Source organism: Heterocephalus glaber, unplaced genomic scaffold, assembly GCF_053883595.1.
Source record: "Heterocephalus glaber isolate CG9 unplaced genomic scaffold, H.glaber_assembly_v1.0 deba00001481, whole genome shotgun sequence".
Lineage (NCBI taxonomy): Eukaryota > Metazoa > Chordata > Mammalia > Rodentia > Bathyergidae > Heterocephalus > Heterocephalus glaber.
The window spans coordinates 11884685-11904393 of record NW_028258317.1 but is presented as its reverse complement, the minus strand read 5'-3'; the positions used below and the strand labels follow the sequence as shown (position 1 = coordinate 11904393).

General features: G+C 40.9%; 1 protein-coding gene across 29 annotated transcripts in view; it reads right to left on the bottom strand.

Annotated features, from left to right (window-relative positions):
- The window catches only part of LOC147825817 (uncharacterized), a 227622-nt gene that overhangs the window by 115666 nt on the left and 92247 nt on the right, over positions 1-19709 (bottom strand). For 10 of the 29 annotated variants that reach the window (XR_015439980.1, XM_087183613.1, XM_087183621.1 and 7 more), the window contains 3 exons: positions 14550-14634; positions 14054-14169; positions 8867-9476 (listed from right to left, as the gene is read on the bottom strand). The exons of 3 other annotated variants lie outside the window; for them this stretch is intronic. Coding sequence is in view for 9 of the 26 variants with exons in the window: in XM_087183613.1 (XP_087039739.1) it covers positions 9348-9476; positions 14054-14169; positions 14550-14634 (330 nt within the window). In the remaining 17 variants the exon portion in view is untranslated. Of the gene's footprint in view, positions 1-8866; positions 9477-14053; positions 14635-19709 lie in introns of those variants that run through there. 16 more of the 29 variants (XR_015439997.1, XR_015439982.1, XR_015439987.1 and 13 more) reach the window with 3 other exon arrangements.

Genomic DNA, 19709 nt, shown 5'->3' with positions numbered 1-19709 from the left:
AGGAGTGAAGTGCACGCATTGCAGGCTCATTCTCCTCACTTTTTCCCTGCCAGATGAGACTCTCAGAAAATGACTGCCTTCCTAGCACTTGTCCGTGATTTGGAGGTCAGCAGCTGCCACAGGAAAAGTATATAATTCCATTTTCTCACATGTATGGAGTTAGCAATCTAATACAGAAATCTATTTTGGCCACATTTTAACCACTCAACTTCTAGGCGACAGCACAGAAAAAGAAGTCCACCTCTCGGAATCAATGAAGGGATTCCCTAAGTTATTTGTAGGCTATATTCATCCTGAATTCTTCACCTCAAGAAAAATTCTACCAGGTTTGGTGTTCCAAGAAACTATGGGATTTCTAAGTCCAATCATTAGCCAAAGAGAACTCTCCAAAGCACAGATTTCTTCCCTTCAAATCTGTTTTCCAAATTGTCACTAAAGTGATTTTTCTAAAACATATACTCATTCATTTGACAAATATATTTTCAGTTGCTGTTGAGTGCCAGGCACTTTCCTAGATACAGTGAGTACCCGGTTATTAAGGCTGAAAGTACTACTTGCTTTGTCCAAACGGAGGAGAAGAGGTTAAACAAACCAACAAACATTACTTAAGTAACCAGGAACAAAAGTAAACCAAAATAGAGTAGAAGTAACAGAGGTGTAGAAAGTGACTTGGGTGGGCTAATCTTTTAGATAGAAAGTCATGTTTGAACCAAGGTCTTAGGGACAAGAAGGAAATTGGCTGTGTCAAGATCTGAGCATTCCAGGCAAAGCAATAAGAGATTCAGCAGAAAAAAAATAAATTTGGGTATTAGAAAAGCCAAGAAGTGCAGGAGGCTGATAGGTAGTGAGTAAAGAAGGAGGGGTAGGAATTGGAGCCAGAGAATAAGGCAGATAAAGTGGCCATAGTAAAAACAAAAAGGAAAATATATACATACGCTTGAGACATATTTTGGAGGTAGAGCTAGCAGAGAGCTGACAGAGTTGACATGAAGAGGTAGGAAAAAATAATCGAGGACAACTCTGGGTTTTTGGCTTGAACAACTCAGTAGATGGTGGTACAATTTTAAATGGGGGTGTGTGTGTGTGTGAAAGAAACTAAATTGAGAGGAAAAACAAAAGTTTTGCTTTAAATTTGTTCCATGTAAAGTATCTATCAGATATACAAATAAAAATATCACAGAGATAACTAGATACACAAATCCAGAGATGAACAGAAGTTTCAAACTGGAGATATAAATTTAAGAGTCATTGCCTAAAGATTTATATTTAAGAGTCATTGGAAAAAAGAAAGAAAAAAATAAAATAAAAAATTTAAAATAAGAGTTATTGGTTTATATCCCTGCTAATTAAAGAACGCCTAAAGAAAAAATACAGAAAGACAAAGAAAGCCCTGGGGTATGGTGATATTCAGAAGTTTAACAATAGAGGGGGAATCAATAAAGGGTAATGGAAAAGAGAGGCCAGCAGTAGGGAAGAAGACGAGGACAATATCGCCCAATGAATCAGGAAAATTAACTATGTCCAATGTTGCTAAGCAAGTGAGTAAAAAAAGGGAAGCCCTATTGCCAGAGAACACCATAGTTACAACTATCTTTTGGCTGGAGGAGCACTATCCTAGAATGCTGTAGGTCCTACAGAAGGCAGAAGAGAAAGAAAGAAAGAGGTTTCTAGAACAGTAGGGGACCACTGAAATATTCTAATTATGAAATCTGTCCTACCTCTGGACTTTCCAGTCCCCTAACCCAATACATACTCTAACCTTCAAGCAACTTTGCATTGATTTTAGTTAACAGCAATGAAATGTACTAAAACTGATATAGATTCACTTCTCAGTATCACTTGGACCCAGGTATACAAAACCATGCACTTAAATTTCAAGCATTCTTTTATGATTGTTCCCTCTGACTGAAAGCCCTTCTATCCTTTCCTCCTTGCTGTCTGCATGCTTCCTACTCACTCTTTATACCCAGCTACAATATCACCTCCTCTCTAAAGACTTCCTGGATATCCTGAACTCACTATGAAAGCATGAATCAGTCTGGCCTGTGTTACAGTAACTCATGAAATCATATGCCCTTTACATTAGATCATAAGTCCTTTGAGACCAAAGACCATTTTGCTGTCCTAAATGCCTTTCACAGAGTCCAACATCATGCTTATATTCATCAAGAATCTGTTAATTCTCCAGTGAGTCCCAAAAATGTATGGACAGCCAAGATTTCCTCTGCTATAGTCTTGTAATTTATGTGGCAGGATGGCCTTGTACAAATATTCATATTTATCTCCAAAGAATAAAGTAGTCCTTGATGACAAATACTCCTAGAATTACAGAGTTCTTATAAATCACCTAATCTGCCATCTCATTTTATGAAGGATAAAACTTAAGGCCAGAGAGTTAGGGTGGAACTCATTCTAGAAACTCCTGATTCACCACCCACGAAACAACAATGAGGCAGCCTTTTCTATTGGCCCTGAGAGTTGAAGGCAGGCAGAACTGAGCATCGTTCTAGCCATCTTTGGTAGCTGTGTCCTGCCACTTTGTGATCCCCATCTTTCAAGAGCTCTCCTATCCTCTGCCTCCCCCACAACCAACCAGAGAAGGTGCTGATGGAAATTATACCAGCCAAGGACTATTACTTCTTTCATCTTACTGCTGCTGGGAAGGGAAAGATCTTATTTCTCTTAGAGGAATTTCTGGGTTTGTATAAAAAGAGGATAGTTAGATAGGGTAGGAGGATTTTTCTCATGGGTCTTCAACTTCCTCCTCCTCCTGTGGTTCATTGGATCCCTTTGAGAGCAGCCACTGGTGGGTGGAAACTATCCTCCTAATTTTCACAGCTACTCTTGGCAGCCTCCCTCAGGCTCTGGTTCTCTCTTGGTTGACACAGTGGACTGACTCACTTGGCGGGCTGGCAATTACTTCAGGGCCCTAGAGAGGAAAAGAGTTATGGTTCTCCCAAGTCAGGGAAGGATCAACACATGAGATGTCTGAGGTCATGCCTTAAGGATAAACCAAGTTTGCAGAAGGATGGAAACATGATGATGGTGAACACGTGGGGAGAAAGAGGGAAGAACATTAAATGTAGAGGGAAGAGAAGCTAAGCAAAGGCACAATTGTGAAAGGACTCTGGTATATCTTGGAGTGATAGAGTAGGTTGAATAGTGCCCCCCTCTCTTCCTCCCTAAATGATATACCCATCCCGAACACCTGGAACTGTGAGTGCAACCTTATTTGGAAAAAGGGGTCTTTGTAGACATAGTGAAGAACTGTGAATGAGCCCATACACGATTATTCACATGGGCCCTAAAGCCAATGACAGGTTTCCCCATTGAGAAAGAAGAGGACAATTTGGGACACAATAGACGGGAATGTCACACAAAGAAGGCCATGTGAAGACAGGTAGATGTTGTAGGGATGCTACTATGGCTGAAGAATGCCTGGAGTCATCAAAAGGTAGAAGAGAAAAGGGAGGAGTCTTCCCTCAAGCCTTCAGAGGGAGTTTGATCCCAACACCTTGATTTGAGAGTTCTGACCTCCAGAACTTGGAGAGAATAAATTTCTGTGGTTCAAGCCACCATGTTTGTGGCAATTTGTTGCAATGGCCCCAAGAAACTCAAACAAATGACGAGAAGTTCCTGTGGCAGAAAGGCAGGATGCTTGGTTGGGGACAGCGGCACCTGCTCCACAGCCCCTTCTATCACACATAGGTCACAGCCATGTGTCTTTCCTTTATAAGCAAAGCCATAAAATCTCCGAAAGGGGCAAGGCCAAAATACAGTACTCTTCTTGATAGGACTTGAACTGGAAATGACTCATTTCAGAAACAGATCAAAAGACCCATGGAAGTGGAGAGGTGCTTATCTCTTACTCTTTGGCAGTGGTGACAAAATAATCTGACCAGAACTGCAGACTTGCAGCCAAAAGCCCATCCTCATCTCTGATTCCAGTGTCTGCCAGGCATGAGGCACTGAAGCCATCACTCCCACTTGGGAGATGCTGAACAAGCAAGGGCAGAGCTGCTTCTCAGGCAAAGGTGTGAGAGAAGGCCATCACTCTGAAGGACAAGATAGCTCAATAAAGAGAGGAGCTAATCAGCTGAAAGACAGATACCTTCTTTAGTGTCTAAGGCCTTTGCTTGTGTGACATAAGAAAACAATGTATATATATTCCAGATTTTGCAACTTGATATTGTATGTCCTTCCTGAGTCTGGTAAAAGACCTTATGGGGTGATACCTGTCCAGCTGATCATTCGGTAAAGGCTTGTGGATGGCATGGAACAAGGATAAAGCAGGGAGAAACTGGCCTTAGTTGCTTCCCTTCTCTGGACTAAGGGTCACTGACCCCTGCAAGCATTCCTCTGGGAGAAAAGTTACAATGGGTGAGAACAGCAGCAAAGGCCCCACTGTAACCAAGCTAGGAGTAAAATCAAGGCACTGAGTCTTCTCTGCCAGGAAGGGCAGATTCGGTTTGCTTTTTATAGCAATCGCTCCAGGAGCAGCGTGGAAAATTGAGTGGATGGGAGGAAACTGGTAACAGAAGGATCACGTTCCAGAATGTTTAAATAACAGTCCAAGAGAAGGATGAAGAGGACCAGATGAAGGCAGAGGCAGTGTGGGCAGCCACTCCAACTGGAGAGGGGGCTCTGACTTGGGACACTGAGCAAAGAGCTGTTCTGCTAAACCAAGATCTGGAGGGAAAACAAGCGGCAGAATTCTCCACCCAACTCCTGCTCTGGGAGAACTGGCAGGATTGGGCCCTGTGCTTCTTTGCCATCCAGAAAATCCTGGACATTTTCTTGTCAGAGGCTTCTAATATTTTAGGTAAAAAAGAAAGAAATGCAAAAACAGGGCCAAGTAAACTCTTAAATATTTATTTTTTTAAATATAGCTTTGAAACCACAGGCACAATGCATTGCCTTCAGACAGTCACAGAACCTTTCTTTTTAAATAACAATTCATTAATGAGATCATCAGGGTTCTAGTCCCATAATGAGACATGATTTTCAGGCATAAGAGTCTCTTCCCAGGCGTGGTCATGCTTCCCTGAGACTGCATAACCTCAACTGGAGAAGCAGCTAAAAATAGACATTGGAGGCGGGTCTGTAATGTGAGTCCTGGGCATGTGTCTTGTGGGATAGACATGGAGGCCTGGTTGTGATACTCTGAAAGGCAAGCCCTGAAACACTGCCAACAGAACTAATTCCTCCTAAGGGGCTGGCTGGACAGGGTTAGATGCTAGAGAGACCAAGCACTGGGGAAGAGACCTGAAGCATCCCAGCTGCCCGCCACACATGTGGGGATGTGCTCTGGAAGTTTAAAAGATAAGTGTGACCCTCTAGTGAATGGGGCAAGAATGAAAGATGTTCTGTGGGACCCCAGGGCTTCCAATCAGGTGGGAAGATGTTTCCTTCCCATTGTACTTGTTTGAGCCTTAAGTCCATGATCATAGCTTTTCCCTATTAGGATTCTGACCGGTTTTTTTTGTTTTGTTCTCTTATTTTGCTATCTTTAAACCTGATGTGTGTGCTATAGAGTATAGAATAGTGCAGTATAGAATAGTGAGAAAGCATTGACTTTAGAGTCCCACGGAGCTAGCTTCAAATCCTTGGGCAAAGTGTGCTTTATTCTGAGCCTCAGTTTCTTTAGCTATAAAACAGGGATGACAGTACTAACTGTCCTCCTAGGATTCATTATGAACATTAACAGAAAATAGCTGTGAATCTGATCTCAAAGCACTAGCCCTAGATCATACTTATTGCAGTGGGGTAGGGAACCCCTTCGGGCCTAAAACCCCAGTCTATATAGCCTATGTAGCCACAGCACCATGACTTGCAACCTCAGGTTCCACGCAGTCAGCCACAGACCCAGGACTACCCCTTCCCTATGACTCAGTGTGGTGGTATGCCTTTGATCCCAATTTCTCTTTTTCTACCTGTCTCACACTCTGGCCTAAATTGGATTTGTTCTTTCCATAGGCCTTGTGTACCATCTTAAGCCCAGATCCTCAATGGTCCTTCCTGGTCTCATGGGCTTTTGCTTGGCCCCTAACTGTGCTTCTTATATTGGTGGGTAGGGCAGTACTGGAGAGGAAACATGATCACACCAACCCTCCAGCAATGATACCTCCCCCAGCCTCCTGAGCAAGACTTCCTGTCTCAACCTATATGTTCTTCAAAACTCAACTAATGGATAACCTTCTCTGAGAAGGCTTCTTGATGCCCCAGATGCTCTGCATTGTTTCATCACCTCCTTAAATGGCCCGAGCACTTTGGGCTTTATGATGTGAATTTGTATAGATATTTCCCCTACCAGATCTGAGCTTCTTGGTTTATTTGTGTAGCCCTTGCAGCACCAGACACTTAGTTGGATCCTCAAGAATATTTATCAAACCTCTAACATTTTCCATTTATCAAATATACCCCCCTACCCCCACACCCCACCCCCACACAGACACCAACCCTGATAATTCCAGTGCTTTTCCTCTGAGGTCTGTAAATAAACTTTTCCTGGAACACAGCTATGCCCATTTATTTATTCAGTGTCTATCTGTTTTTGATCTATAATGGCAGAGTTGAGCAGATGTGACATAGACCCTCTCGGCGTTCAGAGCTGAAATATTTGCTATCTGGTGCTTTATAAAAATTTTTGTTGGGCTGAGGATTTAGCTCAGTGGCACTGCACCTGCCTTGCAAGCACAAGGTCCTGAGTTCAATCCCCAGTACCAAAAAAAAATTGTTAAGTCTGTTTTATAGAAAGGAAGTCTCAGTTTCTTAATCAGCAATGCTGGGGTAATAACCAATATCACATAGCTGTTGAGAAAGTCCAAATGGCTAGTGGGTAGGAATTATTCTATAGATGGCACCATCCTGCCTACTACATGGGGTGAAGCTGAGCCTGGGAATCTCAGATGATGACAGAGGAAACATGAAGGAAGTTTATCCACATTTGGGAGGTTGAGGAGTGACCTATCCCATCTAAGCTGGTATTTGGCAAACAGATAGTGCTACAAAAACACAAAAATCAAATATCTGTTCACAATGAATCAAATTCTTTCCTGCACTGCCAGATAGACGTTCTCCACAAGGTATTAATTCACATGGAGCTATTGCTGCTGGAGAGAATAAAATCAGCCCCTGAATGTTCCTGTTTCTCATTTATGATAAATGTTCTGAGAAGTAAGGAAGTCCCTTAATTAATGCCATTGGCAGATTTGCATAACTGCTGGCTATGGTAGATAAGAATGATTTCTTACTTGATTTGACAGAGCTAACATGCAAACTCCAAAATATTTTCAATTAGCCTCCCCCCTAGTTTATCAACATGGATCTTACACTTCCTAAGGTAGGCCTCGGAGTCCTGAGTCACAAAGAAGTGGCATGCTAAAAACCCTTAGGAAAGGGTGAGTGATGGGAGAGACAAGCCATAGGTCTACACAGAAAGAAACATTGCACTGTGGTGGCATTGGAAGAGGGGTTCGTGAAGAGCAAAGGCTGGGCTCTGATCTTGCTTTTTCTGCTGTGGGCTGCCTGTAGCTCAGAGAGTGGAAGGGAGCTCTCAGGAGCCATTTCCCACCAACAAGGTCCTCTGACTGTGGACAGAAGGCACAGCCAGCTGCTTTTGCCAAGCATAGCTGTTTCATTTGCCTTAATGAGATAACAAGTCTCTTCCAGAAAGAGGAGTTGTAGGGCAAGCTTCCTGTGCAGGTCACGAATGAAGTTGGCTCAGCCTCGGCTGCAGGTTCCTCAGCTTACTGTGTGTCAGACCTTCCCTGCCATTATCTCCCAGGATCTGGGGAGGAGGCAGTCAGGGTTGCTAACAGCCCCCTTGTGCGGAGGAGGAAATGAAGACCCAGAGATGAAATCTTTACACACAGATAGGGACTCAGATCTCAGCTATGTCCTGTGATGAAGATGGCCACCTTGACTTCCAGCGCAACTGCTGAGCCTTCCCAACCTTCTGTCAGTCCTAAAGCTGGACCTGTGCTCAGACAAGCCTCTCCATCTAAGATTCTCCCATCGTGTCCCCCTAAAACCTGCTCCACACATCACTGACACATGGGTCTGGGACTAGAGTGAGCCACTAGGGTACAGAATTTAAGAAGGTGCTCATGCTCAGGACCATGCTAGTGACACAGCCAGGTCCATGCCATCACACTGTCATATAGATTAGATGAAATGCTGTTCTTAAGTGCTATAAAAAATATTTGATATTGTTATTAGTAGTAGTGGTGCTAGTGACAGCTATATTGACAGAATCTTTTTCTCCTACCAAGTAGAGGTTAAAGTTTGTCAGTAAATTAATTGTGTAATTTGCAGTTATACATATATGACCTATTGTTCTAGAAGGCACTATACGACTTTGGAGCCTCAGTTGTTCCTGATTGAGAACAATTAACCTTATCCTAGTCCACATGTGACCCTCTGACTTTTCCCTACCTATTTGCCATGCTAAGAAATTTAGACTCCATGCTGGAGCTAAGAGGAGTCACTGAAGCATTTTGATCCAGAAGTGATACCTCAAATCTGTGACATTAAGATTCCCCTGGCAATGTTACCTTAGACCAGAGAGGGCCAGAACTGGAAGCTGGAAGGCCAGGTAGAGGCAAGTGAACAATCCTGGCAAGAGAGAATGGTGCCTGAATTAGGACAGTGGTAGTGGGGAAGGGAAAGGACCAAGCAAGAGTTTGAATGAGGAAGTAAAATCTGTTCTTCACTCCTGGAAAAACAACTGTGAATCAGTGATACCATCTTTATCCCCAAAGGCAAACAGATCCTTCATTAGTGCTAGCAATTGAGAGCTGTGCGAGGTTTGGTACCCACTAGCTGCTAAACATGCATATAAAAGGAAGCACACCATATGCTGTGATGAGTTCATGCCAATTGGCCCCACTCAGATATATACTGCTTTAATTTTAACACTTCATTTGAACAAAAGTGTACTTCTAATGAAGCTAAGGATTCCCAAAGAGTTTCTTCCTGCTAGCCAATTTGACTTGATTTCTTCTTCAGTGATGAACTGTCTCTTTCAGTAGGTAGAAGCCAGGATTTAGACGACAATTCAGTAGAATAAGAAACTTCATAGGCAGATGAAATGAGATGCTTGTGAAGTAGTAAGTTCCTTGTCATTGGAGGCATTCAAACAAAAGTTAGAAAGGCACTTGAGATACTTCTTCTGGTACAGAGAAGATTCAAATATCAGAAGGTGAGTAGGATGGAGATGTTAGACTTGATGACCTTTAAGGACTTTCAAAACTATGAAATTCTAAGAGCTTGAGTCAAATGCAGTTTCTGGCTGATGGGGGGAACCCCATAATAATAGCAGAGTCAGAAAGAGGATCTAAGATTTTTCAAACAAATCCAGAAGCTGTAACCACCTCAGGGAAGAAATCCGAAAGACCCATTAACCAAGGTGGCCCCAGGGCATGAGAATGGAGACAGGAGAAGATACACTTGGCTTCAGCATCATCTTTAGGAGCCTGTAACAACAGAGAAACTTATTTTAGGGACAAGAACTAGGAAAGGTTTTACTTTCTCTTCTGAATAACCAGTGTGTTTCTTTAGCCATTAGGAAGCTCAGAACTTAATTTGCATATGAAATAACAACCATGCAGACCCTTACATTCTGTTTGTTGCCAGAGCTCTTTCCTATCTTACCTCACCAGTAACTGGGTCTCCTCTTCTGTAAAAACCCTGGCTAGAAAGCCTCTGGTGTTAAGCCCAAGTTCCCAAATGTGTCTCCAGATGCTGTCCCTCTATCAAGTCCAGGCCTTTCTGAGACTCTGAGGTTTCTTGCCTGCAGATAATGTCCTGAACTTATTTGTTTATTTAAACAGTGCAAGTATATAGAATTTGTAATATTTCTTGATAAATTCTGAATACCTTCATATAGTAATTGATGTACATCTCATAAAAATCTTGTGAAAGTATCATTATGCCCATTTTACAGATGAAGAGACTGAGCCCTTTGGAGATTTAAGCAAATTACTATTAAGCCATAGAGCAAAATTCAAAATCTAGGCAACCAAGCTCTCAGTTCATACCCTAACTATTCCTTCAAATCCACCTATGATTTTGACATAGCTCCAAGGCTTTGCCTGGATGAGTAGCTCGCTTATCTTCCTGCTATTTAATTAAACAAAATCTTTCCTGGGAGTTACCATAGGTCAAGATGTATGCTGGGATAGGGGCCAGGTACAAGTCCAACATGGTCCCACCCATTAGGACTATCTTTGTGGGAATAGGAATTAGGCATGTGATCCACTCCCCAGAATCTAAAGCAACATTATGTAAATGGAAGTTGAGGAGAGGGGCTAGGCCAGTGGAACTTCTACTGACAGGAAAGGTGAGAAAAGAGGGTGAGGAAGAGTGTTGCACGCAAAGAACCACAAGTAACAAGCCCAGAGGGATGAAAACGCATGGTGTGGGGCTTGGGTATAGGTGATGTGGCTACACACCGTGGGACCTGGCTCCCGGCTTCTCCCCAGTCTGCTCTTGTATCACTCTCCCTGTTCAGTGATTAGCAAACATGTATTTGTTGGGTGTCTGTTATGAATCAGGCATGGTTCTAGGTGCTAAGGAGGCAGGAATCAACCAGGTACTTCCATTTGCCACTTTTCAAAAGTAATGGACCAATACAATTCATTAAATAAAATAAAAATACAATGTCAGGTGATAGTAAAGGCAAGGAGGAGCAATATACAATAGCCTCCCCTTTTTATAATTTTACTTCCAATGGTTTCTATTATCCACAGTCAACTGTGGTCCAAAAATATTAAATGGGAAATTTCAGAAGTTAAAAAAAACTCATAAGTTTTAAATATGTATATTACAATGACAAATGCTGATGTGGCTTGGTGAAAAAGGAACCCTCCATCATTGCTGGTGAGAATGTAAACTAGTACAACCATATCAGCATGGAGATTTCTCAAAGAACTGAAATTAGAAATACCATATGACCCAGGTATCCCCCCTTCTAGATATCTTCCCCAAAGAGCTCAAGACTTCATACTAGAGCAATACATGCATAGCAATAGTTATAGCAGCACAATACGTAATAGTTCAATCTTGGAAGCAACCTGAATACCCATCAACAGACAACTGGATAAAGAAAATGTGGTATTGCTATTATAATGGAATACTACTCAGCTATAAAGAGTGACAAATTTTAGACATTTGTAGGAAAATGGGTGCACCTGGAAAATACAATGCTGAGTGAAATAAATCAGACACACAAGCTTATGTAGGGTATCTCTCATTTGAATGAGGCAAAGTAAAAACAAAGAGCACAGAGGATGGATACACAAGGACAGAGGGATCTCTTGCATTAGGGAAGTAGTCAAAGTAAACAAGGGTGAGGAAGGAAGAGGAGAGGAAGGGGAAACAAGTATGATAAAGATATGCCAGGTACAGGAACCTAGTGACATCAATGAATATAAACATTATATGACTTAATATGAGCTGAGATTAATAAAATCAATAAGAATGAAAATCAGGATAGGGAAATTAGAGGAGGAGGGATGGAGGGAGAAGGAAATGGAAAGGGAATTTAAAAAACAAAAGAAACTAACTGTAGTGTGTGCATGTACCCACTTCCCAAGGTGGCTGTAAACTGCATGTACTGCAAATATGTGCTAATCAACTAAAAATGTTTAAAATAACATGTTATATTGGTATAATTGTTTTATTTTATTATTGTTGTTGTTAACCTTTTTGTGTGCCTAATTTATGTTAAATTTTACTGTGTGTGTATGTGTGTGTGAATGTTCAGGCATCCACAGGAAGTTTGGGAATACAGGCCCTGCAGATAAGGGGGGGGCTGTTGTATAGAGGAGTGGGCTGGAGAAAGGAGAGGATCACTATTGGAGGTAGAGTTATCAGACAGAGAAGGCCTCTCTGATAAGGTAACATTTAAGCACAAATCCAAATGAAGTGAGGGAGTGAGCTATGAAGATATCTGGTATGAGGGCGTTGTAGGCAGAGAGAGAGAGAGAGAAAAAATGTAGGTGCATGGAAAACAACCGTGTTATTTTTGAGGGGCAAAATGAGGCTGTTGAGGACAGAGACAGTGGTGTGGAAATGAGATCTGAGCTGCAGTAGGGATATATTCTTGCTCACCACAAGGACTTTGGACCTGGCCTTAAATGCAGCAGGAAAGCACTGGCAGGGTGCTGGAAAGCCAAACCATGACAGCCACACAAGCCTTTCCAAATCTCCCTGAGAAAGCCAAATATTTGTTTTGCCTCAGGGCCTTTACCCATGCTGTGTCCTCTGACACAAATGTCTTCCCCCACCTCTTCATTGAGCCATTTTATGCTCCCTTTAAGGGAAGTTGGTCTTAAGTCTCCTAAAATAATTAGATTCCCCTGCCAAACGACCTTACCATCCCATACTTCCCTTTTGTGGCACTTATCAAAACTACCATTACAGAATCATATGCATAGCTTTCCTTTGTTACTGTTGGCTCCACCAGGCAGGAAGCGCCATGAGATGAGATTGTGCTCTGGACTCATGGGTCTTCAGTACCCAGCACAGGCTCTGGTTCTTAAGGGGCACTCAACAGATGCTTGAACAAATGTGAAAATAAACGCAGTAAAAGAGAAGGATACAAATGCTGGCGTACAGAGCAGAAAGGCCACAGGGAAAGCATAGGATGAGTGTGGTTTGAGGCATGATTTTGTCAAGCCCTGATTACTATGCACAGAAGTGGAAAGAAACTGAGACTGGGGCAGAAGTATAGAAAACAGTTCCAAGGCTGTTTGGTGGTCATTTTGCCCTGTATAAAATTTTCATATTAGGGAGAAATTTATATATTATGGAGGTTTTTATGAATTTAGGTGTTCACTAAGGCTTGAATGTCCATCCTTTAGGTGCTGCTATGGACAGTGATAAGTCAGTGATTGCTAGTAGGATGGCTAAACAACAGCAACAACAAGTGTCAAGGAGGGGCCGGAGATTTAGCTCAGTGGTTTCACCGCCTGCTATGCAAGCGCAAGAACCTGAGTCTGATCCCCAGTACCAAAAAACAAGTGCCAAGGAGCAGATAGCATACTCTCTCTCTCTCTCTCTCTCTCTCTCTCTCTCTCTCTCTCTCTCTCTCTATATATATATATATATATATATGTCAGGAGATCTTGTTCATTCACTTTGTTATTCAATCACAGTTTATACAGCAAATACCAATTATTGACCACACACTAGCACTCTGTAAAAAGCACTGGGCTTGGGTTTTGACTTTCACCTACCAAGTATGCAGACTTGGACAAGCCATTTACCCTCTTTCTATGAGGAGGAAAAGAATCCTGGTGTAAAGGGGAATGGTTTCCTCTATTAAAGGAAAACACAAAGCCCTCTAAGATTCAAGCTCAGAGAACTAGGTCTCCCCATAGGAAAGGATGACAGAACAAAAGGCCTTAATTCCATGCCTTTGAATTTCCTTTCCTACTTAGATTTGTCACCTTGATTCCAGCTGGCACAAAGAGTCTGGCCTGGTTGCTATCATCTATGTCACAGCCTAACAAAATCTTTACTTGTACCCTGGGCCTTCATTAATCCTCAGGGTTCCTGAAACCATCATTAGCTCCCTGCTTCCTGAGCAAAATAAATCCCTCCCATCTGCCCTGCTTTGAACATTTGCACATCAAGTGTTGGCTTTTCCATGTGACTGGTAGTGAGTTTCTTCTGAGAACGAGATTTTTCTCCCCTATTTTTCCCCAGCCTTTGGCTGAATGTCTGGGCTAGAATACATTCTCTATAGCTAAATGGATAAAAAGTCAACAGGTCAGCAAGCCAACATAGCCAACAAGCCACATGATGGTAGGAAGAAGCCTGAATAAACCATGCATGACTCAGAAAGGGAATTCTCAACTAACTCAGCTAGGAACATCAATAAATATTCACTACAGTGCATTAAGAGAACAAGGGGTATTTGGGTAGGGAATTTAGATAAGTGGAACTTGCTTGTTGGAGAAGACAGATTGATAGTCAAGAATTTGTTTTCTTTAATAAAATTACACAATAGTCCCTATCTGCAATTTAGAGATTGATGATGGCTTACTGAGTTGTCTTGCAGAGAGATGCCCAGTGTCCACAGGGGAGTTCGAGCCCTGAGTGACACATTCTTTATGCCTTCGTGCCTTGGACATCTCTGGCTCAGGGATCCAAACACCATTTCTAACAGAATGTTAATAATTAAGAGACAAAGACATAAATTCTTATTCAGTAGTTCAGTCATTCCAGATATATCAAAGCCATAATCTCTAAACTTTGTTCTCACTCTGGCTTAAAACATGAACTTTGATCTGTTGATTACCACTCTGCACAGCCATCATGCAGTGTTTGAGATGTATTATAGAATCTAAAGCAAAAGTAGTAAATTGGAGCAAGTTGTTTTTATATTCCCCCTTGAAACACCTCTCAAGATGAAAACTTGAATATTATTGCAAGCAATATTTTTTAGACCATTCAAAGTGAGAGATGAGGCCACAAAAGACAGAGTGAAGTAACAACAAATTGGTGCTAAAATTCCTTCCAGTAGAAAGTTGATTGCTCACTTAGTGGCAGGGCTTTTGTACTGTTGAGTAGTGTATGACAGAGGCCTGTGCAATGGCATGCAAGTTCAGGGCAGGACTGCATCATCTGTAAATAATAGAGAACCAGAGAACAGTGTCCAGAGAGATCATGGGGATTGTGAAAGTCCCACATGTTATGAAACCTTCTTCTCCATCTCCCCTAGGAAATCACCAGAAAAATCTTCCTTAGTCCCCAAAGCTCTTGAGATATGAGATTATATGAGAGAATGGATGGAAATCTGAGGTCTGTAAAGTCAGCAGACATAGGCACATGTCGGCAATAATGTGAGATATATTTAATTCACAATCCAGTGAGGTGAGAAGAATGATTCTCATTTTACTGACAAGAAAACTGAAATTCAGACAGGTTAACACAACTGACCAACACACCGCTAGAATGGCCTGGCAGCCATTCCAAATGAGTTCACTTGATTCCAAAGACTATAATCTTAACGCAAGAGAGATTTCCCTCACAATTCTATGACTGTTTCCTACTTATCAAAAGTGCAATAAGTCTGATGATGTCTTTGCCTGATTTTTAAGCCATATTTTTCAGCCATACTAATAACAAGAGAAACACTTGTACATAGCAAGGAAGAAAACGAATACTTCTAGCCGTGAGTTAAAAATAGCCTACTGATCTCCCATCTTCAGAAAGGGACTAGAAGTGAAACTGCAGCAGGCGGGTGACTGCACGTGTGAGGGGAGCAGCCTCTTTGCACACATGGGCACACGCTGCCGAAATGAGATTCGAGTTGTTACTGCCATAATCTCCACAAACGCCCACCGCGGAGTGACATCACTGCCAAAGCCCAATTAGCTCAGAGAAGACCCTGGCACTGGATGCTATTCCTTCAAGATGGCATGAAATTCCAAATATAAATTGGGTCCGTACTGGGCGATGATTCAAGAAATTGTATTGGCCAGTTCCCGTAGGAGTAGAAATTTCCATTAGATAGGCTTTGGAAACTGTATCACCCCCACCGCACCCACCCACCCACTCACACTAAAACAGAGGTATAATTACATTCCAGACAGGAAACATCTAGGAAAATAAATGCAGAGGTTCTCTGGCAAGGGTGTGGTTGTTATAGCACAAGTTATGCTTACAGAAGATAGAGGAAAAGTTTATCAAAATGCATCATCTTCAGCTGCCTTATCACCTTAGGGGGAAAAATGTTAAACACTTAAAATAGCAAGAACTCCTCACGTTTGAATTGTTCTTTACAATTTACTTGAATGTACTTTTGGGATCAATACAATTATTGTTGCTATTTTATAAAAGAAAAACCAAGGTTTAAGAAAGGTATGTTTTGAAGATGATTTGACAGCAGGGATTTTGTAGCCCTCTTCATTGTGTCATCAGTATTTCCTAGGGCTTAACATACCACAGGAATAATATAAATGCCAATGGGTTGAACAGAATGGAACCGAGAGACTTGTCTGAGCCCAGAGTAACACTAAGAGAACTCGCAGCCCAGGGTTCACTTCTACCTGATGTGCTGCTACATCACCAGTCAGATGTTCACCAGGCACCTAGTTTGTGTCTGGGCACGCGATAAACACTGGAAGTCCGGGAGAGCCCACTATCACCACAAAGGTGCTTTAAAGTAAAAGAGGGAGGCAGAAGAGAGAGCCAGAGAGGATGGTATGAGGACCCAGCCCAACATTCCTGGCTTTGAAAATAGAGAGCAAAGGCCCACATGCCAAGGAATGCTGGCAGTGTCTGGAAGCCACATACACAAGACAAGGAAATGAATTCTTCCCGGTGCTCTCAGAAGGAATGCAGCACAGCTGGCACTTTGATTTTACTCAGTGAGATCCATTTTGGACTTTTGACATCCAGAACCATAAGATACATTTATGTTGTTTCGGTTACTCAACTTGTAGCAATTTGTTACTACAGTAATAAAAAAAACTAATATAAAGTGGGAAAGGAATATTGTAAGTTAAGAAGCGTGGTTCTTGCATGAATCAAAAACTGACAGTTTTTGTAATGTACATCCACTGTTTTACTTCCAAACATTTGTGCTAAGAAAATAATCACAATTCTCACAAGTGTTCATGTAAGGATGTTCACTTTCATCATTTTTTGTTCCAGTAAAAAGTCTAATAATAATAGGTTGCTAGCTATCCGCACACCACAGTAGTAAGTGGCCATTAAGAAATATCACTTCTCTGAAAAAATACTTAATGACAAGGGAAAAGCAAGGTGAACAGGCAGGATATAAAACAGTATGTATCTCTAATTTTTTGAAAGTTGAAGGAAGACTATCAAAATGTAAAGAGTAGATTAAAGTTTTAAAAATAATAATTTTAAAAGTTAATCATGGTTATCTTTGTGGGATAAAATTGTTATAAGAGATATTTTGTTTTCACATACATTTCTGTATCTTCCATATGTTCTATAGTAAGCACATATTGCTTTTATAATCAGAAAAAAATATAAAGCAACCCCTTCAGGTAATAAGAACTATAAAATTAATCAGACCTTATGACTGAGTAATCTCATTCATAAAAATATATCCTAAGGAAATAATTTGAAACAAGAAAAAAAATCTTATAAGTGAAAAGACTTTTACAGCAATGTTACTTATAATAGTTTAAAATGGAAAGCAGTCAATATTCGCAATTTAATTATGATAAAGCAAATTGTAATATATTTTCTTGATAGAATATTGTGAAGTCATGAAAATAATTAATACAAAGACTATCTAAAAATACAGACACTGCAAAATAGTATGGAAAGAAAAACTCAAGCATGAAACACAAATACCTACAATTATAATTATTCCACTTACACGTGATAAAGATGAAAAGTAGAGATAGAAATTATAAATAGTTACTGTGTTAAAGAAAAGGAATTCTGAGAGTAATCTGTACAAAGTTACCTCAATAACTAATAGAACAATTGCATACAGATTCACGCACAAAAATCAAAACAGCTGTGGCTGGAAGACTCGTAAAGAGTAATGACATTATAGTGACAACAAAAATAGAGGAAATATCTGCACAAAAGGATGCTTAAAAGCGCCCACACAGGGGCATATATTTTAATTTTATCTATTCAACAGATATTTCCTGGGCCTCTTTTCTTACATATGAATAAAACTGTCAATTTTTTACTTGGGCTGACTCTTGGGAAATGAGGAGAAGGACTGCAAGTCCTCTGAGCACCACTATATCTGCAGTGACACTAAGCCAGGCTTCATTTGTTCCCTTAGCAGAAGCAGAGGCTGAGTCCCCACTGGTCCATCCTTGCTGCAGTCACAGTTGACAAATGAAAGAGCGGGACTGGAAGCTGGTCTCCAGATCCATATGGCTTCTGTGTACAGCTGCCAGGGAAAAAAGTTTAGAAAGGAACAAGGGGACAAAACCAATGTCTGTAACTATACAGTGAGCATTTGTAAAATGAGAAAGAGCATTTAAGTGGAATTAAGATACACTGTGAAGGTCATAATCAGTGTGGTTAAGACACATAAATTATCCTTGTTAAAGTAGAGGTAGAATATGTCAAAAGAATGAATTTTTTTTAAAAGAAAGAAGAAAAGTCTATGAATTCAACAGGAAAGGACCCTACGTCTTACAAAAAAAAAAAAAAAACAAAACTCCAAAGAACACACTATCCTCTATAGCCTCTAAAATAGGAATCATAAATTATTTTTGTTTTAGTCTCAGTACCTAGAAAAAGGCCTGGCACTAAAAGGGGGCTTAACATGTTGAATGAATGAATGAATGAATGAATGTACTGTTTAAAAGCACATTATTTTCTAGCTTCCTGTAGCTATTTTTCCTCAGCTACTTAGCTCTGTCAGTCCAAGGGGACTAAATATCAATTTCTTATGTGTTTAATAATTCAGATCCTGAAGCACTTCTGTAATGCTCAAAACCTCTCAAAATATTTGTTTGAACCAGTTAACAAGTATTTAGGCAGTTGTGTTAGACAAGAGACATCTGCTATCTCTTTTATGATATCCTTGATAGCTAAGTCATACACAATGACTAATTGAAAAAAATACAAAAAAAAAAAAATCCTCATGGCCTAAGGTCACAGATCCAAAACACCTATAAAACACAAAATCCTTGACTGCCAGGGCAAAATGGCTCTGATGAAGCTAAGATCAATATGGAGCAAAAAGACACTATTGGAAAACTCCTGAAAGGTATGAAACTATCCCACCAATGGCTATCTACCTTTTAATTTTAATTGATTAATTTTGCAGTTTCAGAGATTGAACCTAGAACTTTGGCACTGAGCTACATGTCTAGCCCTTTTATATTTTTTATTTTGAGACAGGGTCTACCTAAGTTGCCTGGACTTACTTTTCTCCTGCCTCAGCCTACCAAGTAGCTGGCAATACAGGCATGAGCTACTATACACAGCTGGCTATCCATTTTTTAAGTCAATCTTTGAGAGCATGTTGTTGACAAATTGGTCTTTAGACAAACTGAGCTTCAGTAAATTAATTTTTGGCAAATTAATTCTTGGAGAATTGACCTTGGACCCAGACTGGACACAGGACTAGGCACTATGTATTATTTCACAGCCTGGCCTCTTGAAGGCCATCAGTAATTTTTGACTGACTATAGTTCAGGGATACATATCAGGCAAATAACAGGTCTAGGTTCAGGTAAGTTGATTTTTTAAAAGACAGTGTTCACAATAAGAAATGTTTCAGAAGATATGCCAAGGAGTGGCAGGGAGGGGAGGTTGAGGACAACAATCCTTCTAAAAGAGACGCTGCTAGCTCACTCATGTGACAGTTTATGTAGACATTCACTCCAATGCGTTCTGCCATCCCTGGACCTGAACTTCTTTCATTAAAGAAAGACTTATCCAATGTCTATACTCCATTACAGAATACGATATATAACTGGGAACACAGTAGTGAACAAGGCAGGCAAGGTCTGAGTTCTTCCTCAGCTTTCACTCTAGAAGAAGGAAACAATTAGGAGAAAATATCTGTGATTGGGAAGGTTGAAGTCCCCAAAAGTCTTTGCTGTTGAGTCCACAAGGTGTTTAATCTTTATTCTATTTCTTGGTGACATTAAACAAACATCTGCCATCAAACTAAACCAAACAGCAGACCTCCTCAGACACTCAGCAGTCCCTGGAAGACTTATAGAAGTGGACCAGGGAGA